The sequence below is a fragment of the Lonchura striata genome, chromosome Z, assembly GCF_046129695.1.
Source record: "Lonchura striata isolate bLonStr1 chromosome Z, bLonStr1.mat, whole genome shotgun sequence".
In the NCBI taxonomy this organism is placed as follows: Eukaryota; Metazoa; Chordata; class Aves; order Passeriformes; family Estrildidae; genus Lonchura; species Lonchura striata.
In genome coordinates this window covers 54045868-54066980 of record NC_134642.1, presented here as the reverse complement: position 1 = coordinate 54066980, position 21113 = coordinate 54045868, and the positions used below count along the sequence as shown (strand labels likewise).

General features: G+C 36.2%; 1 protein-coding gene across 7 annotated transcripts in view; it reads right to left on the bottom strand.

Annotated features, from left to right (window-relative positions):
- The window catches only part of ZNF608 (zinc finger protein 608), an 89782-nt gene that overhangs the window by 50899 nt on the left and 17770 nt on the right, over positions 1-21113 (bottom strand). For all 7 annotated transcript variants that reach the window (XM_021546245.3, XM_021546247.3, XM_021546246.3 and 4 more), the window contains one exon: positions 1544-1799. In XM_021546245.3, coding sequence (XP_021401920.1) covers positions 1544-1799 — 256 coding nt within the window. The remainder of the gene's footprint in view (positions 1-1543; positions 1800-21113) is intronic.

The following is a 21113-nucleotide window of genomic DNA, read 5'->3' as shown; positions in this document are numbered from 1 at the left end:
TTTCAGAAAATTCTTTTAGCCAAAACTAGAAAAAGGCTAAGAGAGTTAATTTCCATTAACTAACAAGAAGTTTTTAAACCATTAAGAGTGCTGAGACACTGGTAAATGGAATGTCACCCTGAACAGAACACACTTTTTTTTTGATACTGCATTTCTGGTATCTTAAATTCAGTGGGATTAAGAAGTTTAGTTTATTCAGCAAGAATAATACTATTAACAGCTACTGCTCTTTCATGTTAACACCCATTTCACAGTTAACACCTACACATTCCAACTCCAGTTAATACAGGCCAGTCAAGAAAGATTGGAGTTGCTGAGGGCAGTCATCTCTGCAGGGATATTTTAAAACAGAATTTATACTGTGCTTTAAAAACAATCTAAAAGGATCAATCTACCTTATGAATCTGCTGTAGACATACACAGAGAGAAAGATGGATGGATGAAAGCATATAAAAGCAAGTAAATCTGACTCTATTGATTTTTGAGAGGACAGCATAGAGCACTTTGGTGAGGTCTTATATATCACTGCGAAGGATGAAGTGCCATTGTGCATATGGTCTGAAGCATGTGAGGATTTATCATGAAGCAATGCATTGCTATATTCTGTCATTATATCATTTTGTAAATAATCTTGTTTTCACTGTTGAGGAAGATAGATCACTAAAAATTAAATAATCCTCAAAAGAAATATAAGAACTATCACAGGAAGATTTTCACACAGCTATAAATGAAAGCATCTGCTACTATTAAATGAAAAATTGCAGAAGTTTAGTGTACACATAGTATTTTTAGCAGGAGAAAGGTGGTATTTTAATAATGAGCTTTTGAAATCCAAAATGGAAAAATCTGCGTATCACAGCATAATCCTCTTCCTACTTACTTTGTTCTAATCATAACAATCAAATCAACGTTTAGTGTTCCCCAAAGCTCTCCAGCACTCCTACTCGGACAAATGCCTTCAAATGATATTAAAGAAATCAATCTGGTTTTGACAGCACTTCTTCACCACATGGAACATTTTTCTTCAAGGCTGAAAGCTTTCCTCTTAAAGCATATTTTAGATAACCAAAAAGCAAAAATAATCAATTGAATTTTTGCAGTGTCTCTGGGGCCTCAATTGTTATGTAATCATGGCATTTCTTATCAGCTGAAATAGTCATCTTTCTAAGTTTTCATCTAAACTATTCATACATCCACTCCCAAACACCCCCACCATGATGTACATTTAAATAGCACATTTATGCTATTCTATTAGCAATTTCTTCATCTGTTTCTCTTAATATAGCAAGAGGAAACAATTCTATTATTAGCTGCAGTTACATGGTATGTCATTTGGAAAAGACAGTTGCTTTAAATAATAAAAAGACCCATCATTTGTTTTTAAAATAAAAGCTCACTAGCTGAACTGTAAAGCTGTGTATGCTATAGCATACAATGATGTCCCAACAGATTAGCAGGCCTTTAGCTAGCACCCAGGAAGATACAGCATATACCCTCTTGTTGACATATCTCAGAGACATACCTAATGGAAAAAACAATTTACCTTCTTCAGTTTCATGCCACACAATTCCTTCCAAGTTCACGCTGGTCCCAGGCTCACAGGGTCCAAGGCATTCGGGTTCAGTTACTACTCCAACCTCGCAAGTATTTACACCCACTGAACGTGTCCGTACCAAAAGCTGCTCGACTGGTGCTGCAATATTGGATGAAGATGGGGAAAAGTAGGAAGGCAGAATCTGAGGTGTTATACTGCTGGAAATCGGAGGTGGAGGTGCAGGCACTGTAAACAGGGGATCAACCTGAAAACAACAGACAAACTTACTATAATGGTGCTGTGAGAGTTAAAAAACTAAAATGAAAATAAAATAATATAAAATAAAATACATAAATAATTTTTTAAGAAGTTATGGAAAGTCCAGTTTACCATGACAGCATTTTTTTATGTATAGATTTGGTGTATCACAGGTAATGGCAGTCTTATGAGTTCAAATTTTTTGGCATTAGCCCAAATGTCACACATGAAAAATTAAGTACAAAACTATCTATCATACATGCTAAACAAGGCAACTTGCTAAGTTTCTTCTAGACTATTCCCTGTTGTCATAGACTGTTAGTATGAAATAATAATAAATTTTTACAACAAGGATTAAGTTTACTTTTTTTCTCGGCACTGACAGAGCCTGATTTGTGGATGGAAATTATTTTTGTTAACTGGGAACTTCATTTCTATTTACAGAAAAACATTTATAAAGACAGGTACGAAGACACAAATGCTATTCTTTCATTTGTATCATAGAGAAATGAGTAGCTGGAACAATTCTAATATCTATATGACATCAAATACAATCTCTTGTCATCCAATCATTTAAAATACATTAGGATGATCCACCTAATACCTTACAGATAGCATTTAGATCTTTCTATTTGGAATAATAGAGAGGACTTTTATAAGAACGAGCCAAACCATCTTATTTCTCAGGCTTTCCAAAATGTATATTTAGAAAAATGCATCTTGCCAGACAATCAGTCTTAACACAAGACAATTCACAGAGACAATATCAACATCTGAACTGAAGAAGTTATTTCTCCCTCTTGTATGACTTCCAGTTTACTCAGGAACAGATTTTCTGTACTTTCTGTATTTTACTTGGCTGAGGGTTTTCAATACTTCACTCTGGCTCTAAGGTCCCTTGTCCCATAAAAGACAGCTAGATAAGGATATGAGTGTGTCCAGTCAACTAGCTACACCACCTGGAACTCACGTTCATTTGGCCCATTGGATCACAGATACCACTCTCAAAGAAATCACTCTTCAACCTAATGGCTTTCTTTTTTTTTTAAATAGCTGCTTTTTAGCTGCACTGAAAGAGATGATCAAATGTCTTCATGACTATGCTGTTTTTAATTTTGGTCCTCATAAGAAGACTCAAGAGAAAAGATGTAATGACTCCCTATACATCATCTAGGTTTTTGCTCAAATGTATCTTAACATAGATCAAAGTTAATTTTCCTTTTTGTAAAGTAAAAGAGGGATACAAAGAAAAGGATAGACTAAAAGGTATTATGTACATAGATAATACATGTACATAGATGATACATGTACATATGATACATATGTACATGTATCACAGACCAGCTCACTTCATCAGATGGACACTTTGTTATGAGAACATAAAATGACAAATTAAGAAGAACTTTCTAAAAATTGGAACAATTTTTACCATCGGCCTTTGTAACAATTCTGGTTTTTTTAGCGTTATTTTTAGATGCAAACCGAGTGCCAAGGCTTTTAATTGTGTGTTTAAGCCTTATGTGTGCTAAATTCTCAATAACTTAAATATATAAATATAAAAATGTTTTGCATGATCTTTGTATGACCAGCCTAGATTCTGATCTCAATTACATTAGAACTAAGCAGGAGAAGGAAAGGACCTAATCACAGTCTTCTCCAAGGTATTCCTCATTTAGAGGGAATGAAAGCTTTAGGTTAGCGGTAGGTAAAAAAACAAACAAACCCAGTAAACCAAACAAAAAAGAGAACAAACAAAAACCCCAACAAAAGCAAACAAAATCCACAAATATAAACACAAACAAACAAACACAAAATCCACAACACCAAAACCAAAGCAAAATAAATACTGAAGGCATCCCTAAGGAGTAAAAACCTACTAATACCATCAAAATTCTACCAGTTAAAGCAATTCTTGCAGAGAGAACAATGCACTCAAGCAATGATGTCTTTATTCTTCTCTTTATGCCGAGAGTTGCAGAGTTAAAAAAGGCAGAAAGCTTTGCAGAGCAGACTTGAATCCACACAGGAAAGTCAGATATCAACTGACCCTCAGCAGCAGCTATTACTTGCAGTATCTAATAGCACACATCACACAAAACCACAACTGTGGATGCTGTGCATGAGGAGACACTGATCCTGTGTTCTGCAGCTCCTGCTGCCTGATGCCAAGTGAAGGCACACAAAGCACTGTTCCCTGCATAAGGGTGTGTAATGGTGCTCTGTCAGTGAAACCTGGTCAGCAAGTACCCCCACATCATTTAGGAGTTCTTAACATACCTTACTTCAAACCAGAAGACAACCAGGGTCAGTAACCAGCAGGTAAATGAAGCTTAGCACTTAGGAAAATCTAAACCACATGTGATTATAAACCCAAAAAAATCTGATTAATAGCCTGTTTGATAGTTTACATGGTGTTCTGTAAAGTTGTGCAAAACCTCCTATGACACATACAACATCATTCTTCCATAAAATAGAGTTATCACAAAACCAGAGAAAGAAAATCCTAAGTGTTTTCTGTGCTCACACTAAATTAGCCAATGTTTTAAATGAACTAAATTGACAGATGTGTTTTCCATTTTTGACTATTATAAACAGTGAGGGGGAGCTAGCAAAAGCATGGATCTGACAGTGTATCCTATTAAGTTCTTTGTTACAAATATTTGTGCTCAGTTCTGGTTTTTTTAGACCTGCTAATAAATGTTCATGTTTTCCACTAGAAACATTAACTCAGGACAAGGCCAAATAGGGGTGCTTGCACTAAATGGGGCTGTTTCTGTGTAAATTAAAGCACTAAACCTTTGGCTGAGAAATAAGTGTACATTTACTGTCACAGAGATACATGTTCATTGCACAAGTATAACCTTAGCCACAAGGAAAAAAACAATAGGCTTAAACATTATTCCAAATTTCCATGTTTTAAAATTATCCCATCTTATTTGATAATCATAACAGCACTGCAAAGTGGTGGTTCTTAGAGATCATTGTGGTGACACAATTGTTTTCATGAATTCTCCAAAGAGCACTGATGTAAGGTATTAGAGGCAAAGAGAGGCAGGAAAGCTGCCATCTCCAGTGGAAAAAAGGCACATAAGACTAACATCTGGTTGTGGCAGTCTTTCAAACTGAGGAAAGTTAATGTGAAGAACAGATGCTCTGCAGTTTCTCACTGTTATTTTTTCGTTATTATTCCCAGGTGTTGGTGCATACTGAGCAGTAGCCTTGCTGTTTATCACATAAGAGATTCCAATGAGATTGAAAATCTTCAGAAGGCTATTACATAGACACTCTCTTTAGACACACAATCAAAGGAGTACAAAAAGACAGAAATATTCAAGCAATATTTTCTTCACCTAATTACAAAAGCTTTTGAGAACTGATTGGTGACAAAGGCTACAAAGCTGCAGTGTTACTCATGGCGGTTTTCCACTGCCAAGCGTTTGAAATGAAGACTGCCTGCCAACAATGTAGTCACAGCTCCTTGGAGCAATCCTTTATCTGAATATTTACCAAAAAAAAAAAAGTCTGTTTTGGTGGCTGCATAACATTCATCAGTAGGAGGAAGCACATATGGAAGACAAGGGAAATATCGTATCAACAAGAAATAGAAACGACTTCCTAATAAACAAGGTTGCCATTCAGGCACTTTATGTGCTGGAATCAAGTTTTGTGTATCAAAATTCATGTTCTTGATTTAATGAAGGCATGTCTTTGAAGATGTATCTCAATGATAACATAATCTACCTAAGACCAAAGTGATTCATACGCTACTGCAGTGTTGTCCACCAGCTGATTTTGACATGTACATGGCAAAAAAGCCATTTAATCCATCCACCAACACAGCCAGGAGAAAGGCAGAGGAGCAGATTTCAGGCTTAATACAAGCTCTTCCCAGAAAGCACCACTTTTTAAATGGTGAAAGAAAAATCTACTGTAAGCATTCCCAGTGGGAATGTCTGCTCTAATAGAAAGAATGTGAAAAGAGGATCTGAATGCTATTACAAGATCTAACTAAAAAACCAAGCCTAGCCCTTTGCAAACCTAAATCCTCCCTCTAGAAGATGACAACATAAAGACAGAAAGGACTAAGAAACTGCCAGCCTTGAAAATTATATTGACAAGTTCTTTAGAGATATGAATTAACACATCACAGAATCACTATGTCTGGAAAAGAAAACAGGAAATAAAGGAATTCAGCCTTATCTCAAAGTTTTGAATCCTACAAATTGCTTTCTTTAGATTTAATGGTGAAAAGGATGCTAGCTTGTTTATACATAAAGTATACTTGCCTCCATCTTAATTTTCTGAAGTAACAATGACTCCAGAAGACCTCATTGTAATCTCATGCACAGCATCACAAATCAGAAGCAATTTTAATGAAATTAACTAACTACTTTGGAAGAGAACAAATATGGGAGAATGTGACATGAGAAAAATGTCTGTGCGCTCAGAAGCATGTCTGCACTTCCAGATAATTCTCCTCATGCTACAGACATTGTCCCACAGATAATTTAGGTATTCAAAACCTAAAGCTATTCCTTCATATTCTACCATGTAACAGGAATTACTACTGCAAAGAATCTCCATTTTGTCTGAAAGATCTCATTTTTATCTCAGTTCAATATTTCATGCTTGTAAATCCTATCAGAAGCCAACTCAGAAGCATTGTGACATCATGCTTGAAAGAAGTGGTATTTTGTTTTCTTCAAATATTCTGCATCAAATTGTTGTGGGGGAAGAAAATGACAAACAACATAAACGACAGCACGGAAAACAAAGAAATACTGTAAGACATGGATGTAGAAAGGAATTTCTGCCATAGGATAGACAAATCTATTACATACTTTACATTCAAAGCTCAGGAAGGTCAGAGGTACCAAGAAAATGATTTATACTGGTGAACTTAGTTGAGAATCACAAGAGCTTAAATATAAACGAACGACAAAGGTGATTCAAACTGCCTAAATTTCATTCAAATACCACACTTTGAAACCTTTGTTTGAGAATAATATTTTTCTTAAAAAATATATTTGTGCTTTACAAATATTGTACTATAAACAAGAAACTGTAGATTTTTTTTTGTAATTGTGTTTAACTGAGTAACTACTTGCAGTTTCCAAGTATTTCCCATTCTTAAAATGAACTTCTCCACTTCAATCAGCTGAGTAGCTGAAGACTGCAAAAAGACTATCAGAACTATCAGGTTTTTTACCCAATAAAGCAGCAAATCACTCACATCTGGAATGATTTCAATATTCTGAACAGTTGCTATTAAGTAAAAAAAAAAAAAACAAAACAACCAAACAAACAACAAACCACTTAAAACATACTCTGCTACTAAGCTTTCGATACAGGGAACAAGAAAGAAAAGTCTCCCTTGTACCAAAGTTATATTCTTTGCCACCCACATCAGCCATAGTAACCAGCACAAACTCTGCAAACTCATCTTTTGATAGTCTTTTTATTGATGACCTTCAGACCACCTCAGACTTGAAAGGTGACATTATGGATTTGCAGTACCTCCACAGACATGATAATGCTAGTATTTTATTTTTAGAACAGTATTAATGAAAACTATGATGAAAAGTCAAAGAACTGAGCAGGGTCTGGTCTAATGCAGCACAACAGTGCTGAACAAGCAAGGAAACTTCCTTGTCCTCTCCTGGATCTCCTATTCTAGCTCAGATGAGTGGAATTTCCCAAGCTATTCACCCATTTTACTGTGAAAGAGATTAGCATTTGACAGCTGCCAGTGACAGCCTTTTGCCAAGGCTGAGTCTGTGAAAAATTGTATGTCAACTCTAATGCCTGGCAGAGTTCTGGGAGGATGCCCAGATCACCACCTGCGAATTTCTTGTAGAGATATTTCTCCTCATTCAGACTATGTAAATCACATTTGTTCAGATAATTGTCTCTAGAACACCTTACTGCATTGAATCTTGATTTCTCCTGGTCAGTCTGCACTTCCAAACTTTTCTTCAGTCATGCTAAGCTTTAATATGAAAAGGACAAGTACTAAAATTCACCCAAGATATCTATCCCTGTGTAGAGAGGTACACTATTCCACAATCAAGAAAGGAATTTATTCTGAATAGTAAAGGAAGACATTTCTATGGGGCTAGATAGAAACTGTGTAATGATGTCCAGTATCTGTCAGTGTCATACAACTGTATATGGTAAAAAACAAGGCATGACCACTTGATGGTGAAGGTTAGATACTGCTTTATGAAGTTATATAAGCCTTTACAAGCTTTTCATTTCAACAGCCGTAATCACTTATTTTTATTCCAAAGTTTCTGCTACACTCAACCTTTCAGGGTTCTGATCCTAAAAATAGATACGGTATTTGCTTACATAGATCTCATAGCACTATAAATAAATATTATCTTCAGTTTTCCTATGTTTATTTCTGATACATGTGAGACTTCAACATGAAAAAGGATCAAGACTACAAGATACCAAGGAAAATTTTCTCATTCTCAGTTGTATATAGGAAGATAATGTTTAACTTCACGGCATCATCGTTTAACTGCTTCACTGCAAATTTTCATTCTTAATGTCCAAACTAATAATGACCTATGACTCCAAAGCAGGAGTTCTCCACTTCCAAAAGATGGTTTCAGCTCCTTGATGATGCGACCACAGTCTGGTGGAAGATCTGCCATTTCAACCATTCTGGAGTACAGAAAATGTTTAATAAAACATTGTGAGTTTTTCCAGGACTCCAGTACAATAAAGTGGCAAGAAAACTCAGACACATGGCTTCTATGTACTTTAACAACTTTCTGCATGTCAATAGCCCACTGTTGCCTGCCACCCATTTGCTGACCACTCACTTTTTTGCAACTCAAAGTTGCAGGCATTATGACTGAGGCTGTTGCTTCCTGAATTTAATAATTTTTTGTTAAGAAAAATTGTCTAAATTAATGATTTATTTTCCAAAAGGCTGTGAAGGTCCTTCTGTAATCCTCCAGAACAGAACTAAGTTCCTTGATAACCTCTGTATACCAAACGCTTTAACAGGCCTGACTACATTCCTATGGATGGCATGTTCTGAAAATTGAGCATTTGACTTAACGGCTTCATATTTATTGCTGTCTACAGACCCTAAAATTTTTAATTTAAAAAGTCCTCAGGCTTTTTAAATATGTGGGTCTCTAACAAATATATTCCTGTACTATTGCCTCAGAGGTCTCCTTCTTGTGCTTTTTGATATGGTGTAGGAGCCATATCAATTAGGTTTTTCCTTTATTCCTTAGACCTTATATATTCACAGTATTAGCTTCAAAAACTACCAAGTGTAGGATATTGCATCCTTATTTTATTTAAAGAAGAAGACAGTACTATTACTTTCAGGAATAGGACATACACATTCCTGATTATTTAGCAAATCATTAAAAGAAAAGCTTCTAAAATGACCTTTCAGTTTTCCTTTACACTGTGACAGTTCAACTAAAAAAAAAAATCCCTGAAATTAGCTCTCCTTGAAATTACCCACTGTTGGATATATAGTTAGAATCTTTATTCTTAAATGCAGTTTGAGCTAGTTACAGTATCTTCAGGAAAGACAATTTATGACAAGTCTTTTTTATTTCTCCCTAGTGGTGTACACTTTTAGTGGTATAAATCCAGACTAAGTCCACTGAAGCATAACTGTGGGCAGCACCTGCACTGTAGTGGTTGTTTTTGCAGGGAGAAAAGTAGATAGCATTTCAAATAAGAGTTCTAAAAACAATATGAAAATAATACATGTAAAGATTTTTTCAAAGGAAAATAATCCTTGAGGGAAGGAAGCCACTGATACCTGTTCCCTCCAAATTACTGTGCCAATTACAGTGCCAGTTTCTGAAATGAAGTGTTCAATAACCCTTAGCAGTGAGACTGAAGAACTAATCTTACAGAGTGAAGGTAAATACAATAACCAGCATTATCAAGAAAAACCTTTCAAAATTTGCTTACCCACTTGCCTCAAGGTCTAAGACCACTCAGTTTGGGCAGAGAAGAGAAACACAGATTTAGTGCTCTTTTAGTTCTTTTTCATGAGAGCATCTACACTATCAACACCCAAGTTATCTGATTAGAGGCTACCTAACAGACAGACAAATCTTATCCTTTCAGTGACTCAGAATTCAGGTCACCTTGAAATCTCTATTTTCATGTCCCTATCTCAACAACATTTTACCTGTTGATTTTGCCTTCGTTTTTAGATTTATTGTAAGATATTCATTAGCATGCATTCTAAGAACCCAAACACAGACAAAATTTTGTATTTTAAGACTTTTAGTAAGGCTTTTTCATTCTTGTTCTGATGGAAGAGAAGGGAAGCATGCTAAAAGGACCTGGTTTCATCCAGAAAATCCCAGATGCCATTGTTGAAATGCCTTGTGTTTGACTGTCTTTTCTTATACTCTCATAGACTATTTTTATAGTATACCAGCATGATCAACATATGCTACAAACAAAGCTCCCTTTCTGTTCAAATAAAGAAAAAGAAATTGACAGCCTGAGTATTCTGCTTTTCATGTGCTATTTTCCTCAGTTATTTGCACCTTTTAGGACAATCTGCCCTAACTGTGCATATCCTTTCTATGCTACACACTGCATAATAAGCTTAAAGCAAGGAAACAGAAAGAAACATTTTTGAGTGCTTGGTAGAAATTAAAATATCTTACTCATAAAAATAAACCTAATCTAAGCTGTCACAAAATCATGAAATGGCTCTGGCAGTTGTACCAAACTATATAGACATGTACAGACCCTTTGAAGAAATGAAACTGCACTTTATCAAGTGTGATTTATAAGCAACACTGATTTAGCTGGGAGATAACACTGCTGTCTAATCATTAGTAGACAGCCATGTGAATCATCAGACAACAGCCATGTGAGCACATCAATTATGGGCCACTGCCAAAAGCCCTCAAGATCCCAGAGATTAACAGCCAATCCTCTGTTTTACAAGCTCACGTCAAAAAGAATATTAATAAGAGGAGGGGCGATGTGAAAGCTTGACAGAGTAATTCATGCACTAAAACCAGGCATTTTTCCCTTTGCTCTGCCTTGAACTGGTCTATGAAAAAAGCTGGCATTAGCTACAAAGCATGAAGCTGCCAATTTCTCAGAAAATGTTTTTCATTAGCATATGTGAAGTTGTGAAAGGCTGGAAAATCTCTATTTGGTGGACAAAGGCAACAAGTTCCATGCATTCCCTTCTCCTGGATGTATCAATCCTGCAACTATTATTCAGATATTTGGAAATGAACATACACAGAAGTGTTTGATGATTTTTCTCATCCTCAAAACCAGATGTATTTACCATTTATACAAATTAGCCAGACTTCAAGACATACATTACTCTGTATTGCTAGTGATTTTGAAAAACTGCAGTAGAAATACTACCAACACATTTTTAGGTTTAAGTGTGTCTTCAAATGTGTGGAGGGGAAAAAAATCCACAATTATGCCTTTCTCCTTAACTTCTATGGACTGTGGTTGACTAGAGGTTTACTCTTCTTGAATATAAATGAATGGAAGCAAGCCAAGAATGTGACTCCAAAGGGAACAGCTATTACTCTGTACAAAAGTAAACATACCTATAAAGATGGACCTCAAACAACTTGTTGCTGACATTTTAAATGTCCCTTCACTGTCCTCCCTCTCTGGACTCTACTCAAGGTCTAAAAATAGAGAGGCTTCACAGCATGGCTGCAAACAGCCTGAATGTGATCCTGCCAATACTGTGTATTTAAGGGAAGAGAAAATTTATTTGTGGGGATTTCCAGAGCTACCTTTATAAAAACTATTTCAGTTACTGCTAGTAATTAACCTCAGAGCAAAGAGGAAGCAAGAAGCAGGAACCTTTTAGACTCTTCACTGTCCCAGAGGCAGTAGCTTTAGGCACAGCACCAGAATACATATTCTGTTCTGACAGTTTTAAAAGTTCCCACTTTGCTGTGGTCTTCCAGACAATAATTTCCTCCACATTTCTTATATGGAGTACCACACATGTGATAGCCTACTTCAGGATGGCATACTGTTAGTCAAATTGACACAGCTAAAAGGGTCTTTACTACTGGAGGAAGCATATAAAGGCACCAAGTATGTCAAGCAACAGTTTAATACTGTGGAACTCCTCCTTTAGTAAACAGCTGGCTAAGGAGGTATCAGTCCCAGACTGTTTGTTCAGGCAGCCATGGCAATGCTAGCTTCCACAGCTTTACTCCTCCAGGGACACGTGTAGTGGCAATTTTAACTAAGGATACAGTCTTACATGTTGTAGGTTCTGACCTAAATCCCACAGCTCATCTCATACTTTTGGTGGTATTCATCTTGACGTGTCAGTTCATTGCACAAGGTTCATGAGAAAGTGTGGTAGTGACAGCTCAGTCTGAAATCAGCTTCTGCAGAGGTGGAACCACAGCCTCTGTGTGAGCCTAGCAACCAAAGAACACAGAACTCTCCCACAATCATTCTGTCAGGACATGCAGATGGCAACTGCTATGAGAAATAGAACATCCTAAATTCATTTGATTAAGCATCAGTGAGCTTAATCACATAGCTTAATACTGTGTATTCACTCAGGTTTATACTTATTTTCCCATAACAAAAGCAATGCCTCGAACGCAATAGGCCCTTAAAGTTAATCACCTGCAGCTTAATGGCTGACACAATTTTTGAAATATATTTTATCTTGTCCTAGATGTGTTTTTGGAATAGATCTGTTTTTAAAAATTATCTCTGAAATACACCCAAAAAAAGAACACTATGCTATGAGCTTCACCCTAAAACATCTCAGGATTTTAATTTCAGTGTTTCTCCTCTTTCTGTCATTCTATATGATCTTACAATTCAATTGCTTAAAAGATAACCTGAAGAAACACTCATCAGGCAGACCTCCTTCAAAGCAGTAGCTTTATAAGCACAGCATTAAAACAAGAAAGTGATTCAACCATTGTGTGTATAACTGATAATGACAAAAAAAAAAAATCTGATTCAAAGAAGTTAAATTTATTAAGAGGCCATGTTATTGTTAAGCTGGCTGAGACAGTAAATTTGTTTTCCAGGCATTCTCTAATATTGTCTTCAAATTTGAACGATGAACTAATTTGTATTGACACCAACACCAAATGTTGAAGTTAATGCACCAAGTGACATGAGTTTAGTTTAATGGGAGTGGCCTCCCAGTATCTAGCAAATTAAAAAGACACTTTATATATTTTTAGACTCTTACAAAAGGGGCCAAGACTTTCTAAATTTCCAACTAAAATACATCATTTCCAGAAAGAACTCCATGATCAGTGTTTGTACAAAAATATGGGAATATTCAGATTAGATCTCTTAAATCATCACTGAAAATGTTAAGAGCATAAACAACTAACACAGCATCTGGCTCAATAGGATTCTACCAGAAAAGCAGACTTTAAGTGACCACAATGACTCTTATATTGGCTCTTACTATGACTCCTAAGTCACTACTAATAAACGCTGAACAAAAGAATAAGTGAAAAGAAACCCTTTTATAAACCCTTTTATAAACTTTAATTAAGCTATTTTTGTGGCAGTCCTGGACAAAGTGCTCTGCAAGTTTTACATGGCACCACTCTCAAGGAAGTGTCAAAACAGTATAGAGTGCTATAAAACAGGGAATGCATTAGAATGGAATAACTGGATGACAGCCCTGATACAGAGCTCCTGATGATGCACAGCAGCACAATCTTTATTCCAAGCAACACTGATTACTTTTCAAATTTACTATTAGAAAGGTTTCCAGCACTACGTGTGTCAAGCTCTAAACACTTAGTTGCTTTAAGATAGTGTTAATGAGTTGGCTAATCACAATTTTATAGTTCTATAATGTACTGTGCTGTAAAAATTAAATCAGTGTTTATTACACCTCTGCTGCCTTTCCTTTCCTTCTCATTGGCCTAACTCTTGGATGGATTAAATGGATTAAAGCAGGAATATAAAAAGTGCGGCAGCTGACAACACTTCTCAGTATATATGTAAACAGTATTTTAGTTCAAAGCCTACCTGCGAACAAAGCAATTCAAATACCACTTACAGATACTGGAAGTGAGGACATGTTTATTTTTCAATATTGAGTGAGCTGCTTTGTTTTTTATTTGCTTCTGAAATTTCCCTCCTCTTGGACATTAAAACCAACCTGCTCAGTTTTCCTTTCCCTATCTCAAATACAAAAGGCAACATATAACTGAGTTTGTATTTTTGCAAAATTACATGTTTTTTGCGAATTCTTTGATGTCAACAGTGTTTCTGTGATAGACCTTGATGCTGAACTGTTAAACCTACATTTAGAACAAAGCTTCCTTTATCACCGGAGAATCAATAAGACCAATGGCCGACCAGAAAAGACTGGATCAAAGATATCTAGAGATGCATTGCTTGTTTGAGGATAGAGAAAGAAGGCACACACATAGAGACATTGGAAAAATCATACACCCAAGATACAGAGGTATAATTAGTAGATCATTGAATACAAAGAACTTCATGCACATTCTTACTTCAACCTAAGTTTTCTACAGAGGAAAAAATAGCAAAAATAATTGGTTAAACACAACCTTCTCTGATTTCAATAGGTATGATATAGAAAGTTCTCCTCTCTTACATAGCAAAGAAATACATATTTAAGCTACCCTAGACCGGATTAATTTGAGTACTTTCTGACGACTGACCACTTGCTTTCGATATTGTTTATAATTAGAAGAGAATGATCATGCATTTTATTAATATTTATGTCACAGCACTTTAATTCTGATAAGTATTTGTTTACTGCTCCACAGAACAAATAAAGTATCTGTTGCTCTGCCCTCAAACAGCTGAAATTTATTTTGCATTCCCAAATCACAGTAAAGAGTTTGATGATAATACAGGAATGGATATAGTCATGTATTACACTATGGCATGGCATGGCTAATTTTCATGCTGTAATGTCAGAACTTGCTTTGTGGTCTTAAAACCTAGGAATTTTGAGATCACAGATACATTTATATTGGTCTGTATGCAGGCACCAAAAGCCATTTTTTAAGGAAATATTCAGTATCAAAATATATAGACCATTTTCAATAACTCTGTGGTCTCACCATCTCAATTCCACTGACTATAAAATGAAGACAGCTTTTTCCCTCCCTTCTTCCTTTCCTCAGTGTATTGCAAAGCTTATGGCCAGACAGTGTATTTCATTTAATTAGAACTTAAACCCCAGAACTTATGCCAGATTTTTAAGATAGCTCACAAATCAAAACAAGATGCCAGATGTTTGAAAGGACAAAGCACAATGGGTACATGAGCTTTCCCTCAGATCCTCATAATGACAAAAGGAGATGCTAGCCTGTTCAAAAACATCTTGCCTAAGCTGTAGGTGTTAACCACAGTAAAAACCTGCCCTACATAAATGAAGTCATAGAACTTCCAAGTGCAATTTGGTTCTTGGAAGATAAGTGAAATCACCATGCATCGAAATATTTAGACCAAATTCCACTTTTCATTTTAAAAAATAATATTGTGCTTAATTTTCCCTCTGTTTGAGGTCAGTTTTGGGGGCAATGAAGAGACTGTTTCTTGACTTGTTTTTTTTTCCTTAGTATCATGCAGAAAATTTTCAGGTGTTTTTTATTTGGTTTGGTTTTTTTGCACGTGCTTGTTCTAAACAAAATAAAGAAAATAACTAAAACTGGAATAGGATAGGATGCCAGTGGATAACTGATAATAAATTATGCTGTGTTTCTTTTTACCTCACACAAGCCTTCAGCTTAGTCCAATACATCACACAAGCATAAGAGAGAAGGATGTACTGGATTTTTCTGCTACACTCACATTTGCATGAAAAGGAGCAGTCAAACGAAAATTAAGCGTTTAAACAGCTTAAAAAAAGCCCTCGTTCAGAATACTGTACTTCAATAAAACATTCATTGTTATTCAATGCTTGGCAAATGACATTGCCATCACATACTAGTAGAAGAACCGTGAAGAATAAACGCTGTCTGAAAAAGCAGCTTGTACTTATGCAGCGCTAATGACCATCTAAAAGAGCGATTCTGCATGGTTACATCCTCTTTCAGATTCACAGCTGCAGCTTCACAAGAGCAGTCATACATCATAATCTGCAGCCATTTTAGGCTACCTCTGTGCTTTGGAGAGCAATATGGGAACTAAGGAACTGCTAATCTGTAAGGTTGCAATCAAAAACAACTTTATTGAGCGGTGCTGAGTGAATGTGATGACCCACCTTCCCCTTAAGGATGGGTTATCACACTGAAGAGGAGGTGGTATTTAAATTTTAATACTGACAACACCCTTGACTGTAACAGCAGTGACACACAGGGAAAAGAGCTCCATACTTAGTTTCACTCGAGAGAAAACATACTCATTATTAGATTTTGGCACAGAGTAGCACACAAGCCGTTCTTTCAAAAGGTCAGATAACTGCATTTTAAGATTATAACACTCACATTTTAATTAATATGAAGGCTTTGCTTATTGAACAACATGCTAATCCTATAAACATCATTAATTAACTGAGATGCAGTGACTTTTCAAAAAGTTAACAGCTTAAGAACAGGATGTCACTGTACTTTGAAACTGATAATCAAAGGCTGTATTATTATCCCCTATATTAACCACAGATTTTGCAGGCAAACCAGAGACCCCTTCTCTGTGCTCAAGATTTAAGCCACACCCATCCCACGAAAATCTTTCCTGCGATTATGCACACTTCTTTAAGTTTAATTTTATGGAAGCAACTATGGCTCTCAGCACAATACATGGTGTATAAAATAACTCTCTGGATCTTTAATTAGGCAAGACAAAGGAGAACCGTCTGGAACCATCTGTCATTACTAGTCTTGTTTGCCTCACACATGAAATACCTTTGTCTCTAGAACTACTTAAAACGCATTTCTCAGATCAGGCCAATCAAGCTAGCCCTCCACTGCCCTCTAAATGGCATCTGTCATCATCCTAGTAACTCCCACATATCTGTATGTACAAATTCGGATGAGGAAGCTCTGGAAGAAATGGGGCTGGTGCCAGTTTAAGTAGTTAAGAGTTCAGCCAGGGGTTAACTGTAACCAGGAAAGAAAGAAAGTTTTGATTTCAGTCCTCAGTACTTACATAGTCAATACACATCTCTTGGTTTCTTAGGCTTCTCTTGATGAAAGAAGCTTGAAATCCACGTAACTACACACATACTCATCTGTATGGAAATCATGGCACACTGAAGAAAAAACTAACTCTTCAGCAAATAGTGCCACAGCCTCTTCTGTACTATGAAAACACATCTAATAGGAAGGAACTTACAAATCTTTGTTAATTTATAATGGTTACTAGAAGCTACATTTCAGCATTACACAAAGCACCATCAATAGTATGTGGCCTAGGCCACAGAGAGAAATAAGGCAAGAGTCACTTCTTTGCTACAAGGTGGGCAACACAGTCAGTGGAGAGACTGTCTTCCCATTGCCAAAAGCTTACACTCACTTGCTTCCTATTCTTTTACAAAGAGGTGATTTTTAATTTACTCATTACTGAATATCTTATGGAAAGCTACCTAACATGGATTAAATGCAGAGGAAAAGAATGTCACACCTGGAGCCTGCAATTCCTCCACTAGTAACTGTATGCTTACCTATTTCCATAGGTTATCATAAATTAATTCATTGGGTACACAAGACAGTTGACAGACCAATGAGGAGCAATATACTGTTAAACATAAAGATGAGGCTATTCCTATCTCAAGCCAGCTACAGCAGATGTTTTCCAGAGTCTGGTGGTATGAAAACAGTGGCCAGAAAACAAAAATAAAACAAAGCCACAACAACAAAATCCCAAACAACAACAAAAAAAACAAACAACAACCAAACAACAACAACAAAATCCTAAACTCCTCACGATCAGGTAACAGATGTTCAATCTCCATGCCTGCAATTAAAAAAAAGGAAAGAAAAAAACTTCCCCTGAAGAACTTGAAGTGCAAATTTTCTTCTAAGTGAGCTTCATTTATATCAAGTGACTCAGTTCCAACTCCAACCATTATGCTCAAAAAATCTGCCCTTCACATGATGTGTGATATTCTTCCTAGTTATATCCAGAGCACCTAGCCATCAGACAGCCAGGTAAGAATTTCAAATGTTGCTAAAGAGATGATCCTACAGAGATGGAGAGTTCCAAAGCAGGACAGAAAACAGAGACTGTGATTTCAGCAATTAGGTTTCTACAAGCTCTGTACCTACAGGTTAATGAAAGCTTTTAAAAAAGGAAAAGCCCTGACAAAGTGTTCCAGATACACAGCTTACCCTCAAGACTTCAGTACATGTTTGTGGTTTCACAACACATTTTCCTATTAACTTGGAAATATATCTCTCAGTAACAAGCTGATAAGTTCATGGAAACAACAGGGGAGACAAATACAGTACACGACGGAACCAGAGACTTGTCTTCATCTACAACCTATCAAATTAACAGGAGAGTCTTGAGGAAACTTTTCTTCTTACATTCCATCTCTTCTACTAATGCTGAATATAGAATAAGATGGGAAAAACATTAAAAGTCACTACAATGTGCAAGGAACAAAATTATCTTACAAATTCAAGAAAAAGTCTGAATAATCGTTCATCTCGTGGGAAAGAGGAGAAAAAATGATACATAAAGTAGTGATGGCCTTCATGAAGAAAACATGCAATGTACTGCTTAGTTTTTTAATAAATTTAGGTTTATCCAGGAGATTCCAAACCTCAGCCTAAATGCCCAAATAAATTCAATAGATTCAGGTTGCAGTCACATATCCTTTTACAGCTGAGGTAAATAGAAGTAAGGGTATCAAAGCTCATCACCAGCCCCATCAGACCTATTCTGAGATCACTGCCTTTCCATACACATTATCTGTGTACCTTTCGCTTTCACCACAGTCAACTTGAACACTAGGTTAGAAAAAGCACACTATTATAGATCACCTGGACCTTTTTTTGAAGCAGGCTTGGGAATGTCCCACACCTGTATGTAGAAATACGCCTCAGTAGAAATGTAGAACTACTCCTCAGTGGTATGTATTTATAGTATTCTGGGAAGATGCTGTTAGAATCACACGTGGGATTACAGCTCAAGTTTCATTTTCAGAAACCTAACAAAATTTCCACTGATACATGCAGGCTGAGGCATGCTCTGGTCACCATCTTCCACTTTTGTCCTGGCACTGCTCCATTCCTACCCATACCACAGATACAGCTTCACTGCTTAGCCAGATGCAAAGACTAAGGCACAGCCAAGACCTGTGCAGACACACTTGCATGAGCACTGTGCAAAACCTTTTGTGGGAGAACTGAGCAAAAAACATGACTTTTTGTGTCCAGAAGTGAAGAAAACAAGATTTAACATAGCCCACTTCCACAGAGGAAAAGCCAGACTGAAGAACTTCTGTAGTGCTATAGGAGGAGTTAGTCTTGGATATATTGGCTCCTCTAAGTGCAGCTTAACTTAGACCAAACCAAAGGAAATATGTTTTCCTACTCTGAAGACATGTAATGATGCTTTACTCTCACCCCAAACAAACAAATGCAGTAATTCAACTCTAAAGTGGGCTACAAGTTTGATTTTAAATAAAGCCGCAATTTAAAAGGAGATTAATTTGACCTCTAAGTAGTATTTCCTTGCTGCTCATAGCCTGGTCTGTTAGCAAAAGCTTTACAGATTTAGTAATGATTAAAAGAAATTAACCTAATTATTTGACAAAGCTGGTATACTGACTTGAAGCTTCCACATCAACTAACCTTCTCTAAGTCAAAACACTGAAAATACTGAAAGTACAGGAATGAACAACTAAAGTGTCACACTCCTCATCTGCTGATGAAGAGAGCTGATTGTTATTCACAAAAGCAAAAACAGTGACTTACTGTGCAAAAATGGCAAGCCAAACAGGACAAGAAAACTGTGCTCTGACCTCTATACTTAAACTTACCAAAGGCTTGTTCCTTACAAAATACTGAAATCTGTTAGTGCAAATTACACCACTCACTCCTCATTCAATTTTGAAAGTAATATTGTATTAGCATGGCTCTTCCAGAAAGAATTAAAAATTGATAAACATAATTATACGAAATATGAGCTCTTATAACATTATAAATATTCTCCAGAGCTATTGTTATCTTAATGAGCTAAAGGGTCAGCAATTCCTTTTTACCAGCTCCTAGGCTTCCAGTGCAACAACAACAACAAAAAACACCAAAAAAAAAAAACCAACAAAACCTAATTTCTAAATGATTTTTTTGTCTAATTGTTGATTTAGAATGCAAATTTCTTTTTGAATTTACTGAAACTCACATTCAGGACAACATTGCTTCATCATTGGTTTTTACCCTACCAAGGATACAAACAAGTTTATCAAATCCATCAAGTACTTGATAAGGTACTACTGATGAAGAAATTTGTCTACTGGTAGTTAAACCTTGCATATATACACAAAAAAAGAGTAATTTTGTTTTGAAATAGAATGAAATTTAACTTGTTATCTCAATGCCATAACTTTTAACTTGCAGTCTGAGGACCAATTGTGAATCTATTAGAAGCAATAATAACAAGGAAAATATATATGTGTAAGTAGATGCAAAAATTACTACTGTTTTGCCTTAAATTTTCCTACTGCAAATTTCTTATTACAAACTGGTTTTACAGTTCTGCCAGTCACATTATACATGTTTTAAAGTGCAGTGTGAAAAAATCACAATACCATGCACATAATGTAAAGTTCTCTAATAGTTACTAAGAACACTGCTTTCAATCACTTCAAATATGTCAATGCTCATTTTACCAAACAGATAACAGCCTGACTTAAAGTTCCCACAGAGCCCAGGGAGAATCCAAAGGGGCACAAACATACACAAATACGTTTATAATTAATATATTGCACATAAAAGACACAATTCTTACATAACCTCCACAACAGCATTCTTCTTGCAGAGCTGTCTGTGGTCATGTTGCTGCTCATTTTGAACCATTCGGCTTCTATGCCTAAAAATGGGATGGGTGAAGTGGCCTGTTACTAGGGAATGCAGCTAGGAGCGCTTTTCCGTGCACTATCTCCCATTCTTACGGTCAGGAAATGCAGCAGAAACTAAATCTGAAGCAAGAAACACTATTAAGAATACTTTCGTGGAGGTTGCTACTTAGTAGACTCTAGTTTGAGGGAGATATATTCTTAGCACCACAACTACTGGCAACACACTCTGCATATGTTTATACATAAGCAGAGCACGACATTTTCTAACACATCAGTGAATTTCAATCAATATGTAAAGAAACAAGGCACAGAATTGCCAAG